This window comes from Chelonus insularis, unplaced genomic scaffold, assembly GCF_013357705.1.
Source record: "Chelonus insularis isolate UGA/USDA-ARS -01 unplaced genomic scaffold, ASM1335770v1 contig_254_pilon, whole genome shotgun sequence".
In the NCBI taxonomy this organism is placed as follows: domain Eukaryota; kingdom Metazoa; phylum Arthropoda; class Insecta; order Hymenoptera; family Braconidae; genus Chelonus; species Chelonus insularis.
The window spans coordinates 48,435-54,334 of NW_023276449.1; the positions used below are offsets into that span (position 1 = coordinate 48,435).

Below are 5,900 nucleotides of genomic sequence, written 5' to 3' on the forward strand. Positions count from 1 at the left end.
CATGAAGACAAATATCTTTAATAAACTTGATTAGCCAAATATCCCATTAAGGTGCCGTTTAATTCTTGAAGCTGTGTTAATGTTATGATAATGATAATGATGATGATTATTATTATACATTAAATGGATCATGTTAAGTTTAATGGAGTAAAGGAAAATCGAAAATAATTGAAAAATTTTAAAAATACGTTATAGGGTGATAATGAGCTTTAGTGTATATAGTTTTATAAAGTGTTACTAGTTGAAACATATGGAAGTAGATACTGGATTATGGTTTCAACCAAAAAGGGTCGTATCGTACCTTGCTTCAAAGAAAATTCGCACTTGAGATAGCATTCAAAAAGTAAAAGTAAACATAATAAATTTAAATAGAACAATAAATGGTTTCAATATCTGAATGATGTGTATGGCCCATTGTCTCTTATAATATACAGAGAAAAATATTAAAATTATTGTGAAAATAAATTATTGTGAAATAAATAATACGAAAAATCAACTAAATATAACTATTATTTAGTAATTATATTCAGTTAATCATTAATAATTTAATAAGGACAATGATGATTAAATGTTCAACACCTTTCTAAATTGTTTGAATAATTTTATTATTCTCTTTCGGTTAATAACATCGACAACGTTCAGATGGACAGTTTGATTGATAAACAAGACATTTATCCATACAATAAATGTCTGCCCCTTTTCTTCCTTCGAGTTCTCCAATAGCATCACATTGGCTCCTAATGATGATCAAAGTTACTTATAAGTTATATAAACTGTAATTATCAAGTTTCTATCTAAGAAAATAGCTTTTGAAAATCAAGAAATCTATTGATATGAAATATTCAAGTAAAACATACTGAAATATCTTATTATGTTTTTGCACAGAGAAAAGAAACAGATTCTTTATCAATATTGATTTAAATATTAAACATAATGACGTAAATTACGATTAATTGAAGTAAAAAAAATTATTATGAGATCATAAATAAATAAATAAACAATGAATAGAATTGATCTTACGGGCAACTGCATATATTGGTGGGACAATTTGGTGGATATCGAAGACAATTAGTAGTGCACCATTGGTTCATTCCTGGTATGAATCGATACACATTTGTCGAATGACATACTTGTGACCTGATGACCAGTGGAAAGACATTATCGTTGTTATTATTATCAGATACTCTATAGTCTTGATAATACAAAAGAAATGGATTGTCTTGGTGAATAAATAATGGTGGAACTCCTCCTGTACTGGTTACAATATTTACATCAGCACAATTCCGAAAAGTTTCCGGTCTTCCACAACCAACGGCCTCGGTTCCATTTTCACAAGTGCCCCACATGTTACCTGGAATGTTTTTTATTTTTATCCTTATTTTCATCCAACGATTAAGAAACCAAGCCCTTCGGCCTTACACTTTCACTCTCAATTCTGGTTTTATTGCTTTTTTGTTCTGTCATTATTTTTTTATGTTACTTAATGGTTCTAAAATTAACTTCTCTTTTCCATTTTCATATCATACCTGTATAATAATTCCATTGAATAACACACTGAGAACAAGTTACATAGGGTGGCAATGCTACTTTATAGTTAAAAATAGCTTTTTTTTCGCTATCTTCTGGAATGACGAAAGCCACGTCTTCAGTACCCGATAAATAAAGTGGATATTTATCAAAGCATTCTTGAGTTGCTCGTTTGTTTGCATTGTTTGTTGGACAGAGATAAAGTTCAAATCTTCCTTGATGATTGGCAGTTAATTCTACTTCGATATCTATGTCCTGAAAAAAATCTCATTTACTTCATTGTTGACAAATGATTTGATATTCTAAATTGAAAGTTACATAGGTCAATGAAGAGTTACTTGCAAATATTTTTAAATTTAAGCTGAAGAAAAAAAACTCACCTGACCAACTTTATAGTGTCTAACAATTGTTCCCTTGGCGAATTCTCCTCCAGCCTCGTGCGGTCTTGGTTCAGCTAAATGATAAGCATCTCCACACATTCCACACCTTCCTTCATTTTGAACCCATTGGACTAGAACCAAGGATAATTATTTTCTATTAATTTTCTTTCATTTGTTTATTTCCTTTGTATACATGTATTTATTTTAATTCAGTTTCTATTTACTTCACTCTCGGCTATCATAAAACAATAAAGTCATTGTAATTTCTTACTCAACAAGCAACACTCTTTGTTAAATTTAATTAAATTCTAATGAATATCTGATTACGTTATAAGAAAATATTTTCAAATATTTTTAATTAAAACAACGTTTTTAATTATGACATTTGTTTCAAGATTCAATGAAAATTTGCTACAATATTTGCATTTTTTGTTGAATGTTAATGCATTATTGTGTTGTTTACAATCATTCCTAACAACTTATTTTAATTATTAATATATTTTGTTTTTACCTGCATATCCTCCGCAAAAGAGTTCATTGTCATTGTAATTCACTGGATTAGGGAAACCAAATCTCCACATGCTGTTTCTTGCTGGTGGGTCCATAAGTCTTCCATGACTATTTACATATTCTAGAATCTTCATTTTTAAATTACTTCATTTATCATCAACCTCTCTAACTAAATCCTCTTGAATTAAACAACATTTTAATATCAAACTTTGTTAAATAAAAATGAATCAAAAAAAACCATCAGATTGATATAAATAATTATTAATTAAAATATTAATGCTGAAGGGCTAATGATTATAAAGTAAATCTAGATTAATTCTAAGTTAATTTGCATAAGAAAATATTTGAACTAACTTGTAAAAAATGAAGTAAGATGATCCAGAGATTCCATCTAAAATTCATGATAGTTGGAGTCCAACTTCTATATGGTCTGTATTTGTAGAGAGAGATCAGGAAGGGAATCTAACATCATTCAAACATCATCTCATTAGTAATTCAGTACATTAGCATAGAATTCATTTGCGAGTAAAGGATAAAATAAGAGAAAAAATTTCACGAGCACTCGGTACTTTTATATCGGGTTATCGAACGCCCTTGTGAGGATTAACATGTTTATGATGATAATAATCCTATAAGTAACACATCATGACTCATGGTAATCTTTTTATTTAAATTATTGGCCAATGACTTATGAAGAGTCCTCGGATTTTACATTTGAGACTTTCGAATATGTCAATACTACCTTGACACTTTACGTGACAAGTGATCCAACTTATTCGTTTCGTTATTTCATTATTTATTTAATTATCCATTTAAATACACTAGGAGATCATCTACTTAGCTCGAGGTCGAGATTTTTCAATTTCAATATAACCTCTTAGGCTTAGAAATTATTCCCAATTTATTTTTATCTGTTGATGGATTTTTTTGTAGTGTTGATTAATTTTCTATTAATAGAAGATGTTTTTTGTTATTTTATTGGTTGTTTTTTTTTGCTGTCCTTTATTGAAAAAAGCAAAGTATTTTAATAAAATTGATTTGATAAACAAAATTTATCTTCAAATCAATTTATTGTAATTCAATTCTACTTCCAAGATCTTATTTTTTTATTAGCATGATAAAAAAATCTAAATCACCAAATTTAGGACACAAAAAAATTCTAGTTCTCCTTGATAGAAATACTAATCTTAATTGCATCCTATCTTGATACATAAACCTGTCTGAATATATTTTTGTTTACGAACAACAGATGAGTTCCAACGAGTGGCAAAAGTGTATTAAAATACAATTATTTCAATAAAAAGGTGTATTTATTAGTAAGTAAGTGATAAAACAAGTTTATTCATTAATTACCACTTCGACACATGTTTTTTTATCTTAGACCATTAAAGCTACATGACATTCATTTTTGGACACTCGATAATTTAGGTAAAAGATAAAAGTTGAAAAATGCAAAAATAACATTTTTAAATCTGTGGAACATAGAAAGAAATTTTAACCACAAAGAAAACCGGACTCACCAGGGCGTAAATTAAAATTTCAAGAGAATTAAAAACCGTTCTTTAGTTCTCTTTGCACTTCAATATTTTTTTTTCTTTATTCCTCTCATAAAACGGATGGAAACGAAGTTTCGGGAGACAATGAAGTAAGAGCTTTATTTTTTTTATAATAAAAAAAAAAATGAAAGAATGTGAGCAAACAACCAGAAGATTTTTATATTATCTCCTTTGAAATTTTGAAATTAAAGTTTCAGGTTTCTCAACAGGTTTATTGAATTTTTGCTCACATTCCTATCTTTTCCCTATTTTAATTAAAAACTTTACTGTAATTAAAATTCTTAAATTCACATCTGTATAATATACTCCAGTTAAAAAATTATCGGTCTAATAAATTATAAAATATTTTTAAAATGAGGTTATAAAAATTTTAAACTCAAATAAACAATATTTAAATTGAATTGAGTAACACTACAAATCCAAATGTTTAGAAACTAAACATTTAAAGTGTTTACAATGTTAAAAGTTATAAACAAACTGTAGCAGTTCAGTAGATAAATTTTAAACGCTTCTAGCTGTTTACCAAAATGCTATAGTTTGGTTATGGCGTTCGAAATTGTGCTATCGACCACTAGGGGGCGTTCAAGAAAAGTATGGTGGTTAGTATGTGTTGAAATATCAAAGAAAATAGAATGTAATTTGATTCAGAAACTGATATGTGTATAAATTAATCTAATTATTTAATACACAATCCCGAAAAAACATTGTAAACACTTAGGTGTTTAATTACTAACACTCGAATTTTTCTGGATTTGCAGTGTAAGAGCAACATTACGTTAATCATGTGGCGTAATTTTAATGAGTATGAAAAATGTCTCATAAAAATTCCAGAGCTTTCGAATGATTAATTCATTCTGTATAATATTTATTGTCTTTCACTCAATTACTGTCTTACCATAAATTCATCCGTGTGTTGAATGAGCTCACAAATGATTTGTAATTCGTATTCTAACGCACGAATCACGTAAGTAGGTAAAGACCGGTAAGAAACGGCGCAAGTAGTAACTTCTGAACTGTCTGATCGTTATGATGCACTCGGACTGTTGCCTATTTATTTTGTGTCTAAAAGTATTAAATAAATAAAAAAAAAGCATCAGCAAAAAAATAAAACAAAATAAGAATAAAATTAAATTTAAAAATGCTTCACATGTTTGATAAAATTTTTTGTCAACAATAAATACTTTTTTTTTGTTTAAGGGATTTTAAATAATTGGATCTTTAGTGGAGATCTTAATGATTATTTATGTATTGAATACCATGGTATATTTGAAGAGTCTATGGAAAAACTTGAATTCTTAGTTTTTTTTAAAGTGTCTTGGAGGTCTTGGATGGTGACACTAAAGGGGAAGAAGAGAACGCACGAAGAACAAGAAGAATACTGAACAGTTCTCGATCGTGCGAAACTCAATAGGTTGAAAAAGAGTGTGGACAACGTGCGCGTGATTCATTGCGCATATTCTCTTTTTATTTTCAATACCTTTTCCCCAAAAGGTTTCAAAAAATATTATTTAAATAAGTTTATTCACATTCGTCTAAATCACCTTCTTTATCCTCACGTCTTATCACTTAAGGTAGTTATCCAGCTTTGAACTGTTTTAAAAATTCACCTTACCCCAGCCAAATAAAATTGATCATGATTAATATACGATATTACAAATCAGTAGAATTATATTTTTATTGCACAGACCTGGTGTAATATGTTAATATTTATTTTTTTCAGATACATATAAGCATATAGAACTTTCAAAAGAATAAATATTGAAGACCCAAGAGTTTTTTTGTTCAATTTTACAAAACAGTCATTTGAATTCCAAACTGTATTCTTTTTAATTTCACAAATATTATCGCAGTTAATTATTAAGTAAGTATATGAGTAATGCCACATAAGTGACAATAAGATAAAAGAAAAAATTAGACAAGAATTATT

General features: G+C 28.2%; 1 protein-coding gene across 2 annotated transcripts; it reads right to left on the reverse strand.

Annotated features, from left to right (window-relative positions):
- Positions 1 to 586: 586 nt before the first annotated feature.
- On the reverse strand, positions 587 to 5,336 carry LOC118064804 (uncharacterized). Of its 2 annotated transcripts, XM_035079674.1 has the most exons (8): positions 5,230 to 5,336; positions 4,869 to 5,035; positions 2,772 to 2,879; positions 2,419 to 2,545; positions 1,908 to 2,038; positions 1,527 to 1,782; positions 1,021 to 1,351; positions 587 to 737 (listed from the first exon to the last, which is right to left on the reverse strand). In XM_035079674.1, exons 2-8 carry the CDS (start codon positions 4,869 to 4,871, stop codon positions 620 to 622), a joined length of 1,074 nt encoding a protein of 357 aa, XP_034935565.1. In that variant the 5' UTR covers positions 4,872 to 5,035; positions 5,230 to 5,336; the 3' UTR covers positions 587 to 619. The 2 variants fall into 2 exon arrangements, with proteins under 2 accessions (XP_034935565.1, XP_034935566.1); XM_035079675.1 differs by lacking the exons at positions 4,869 to 5,035; positions 5,230 to 5,336 and having other exon boundaries at positions 2,419 to 2,595; positions 2,772 to 2,858.
- Positions 5,337 to 5,900: the final 564 nt, after the last annotated feature.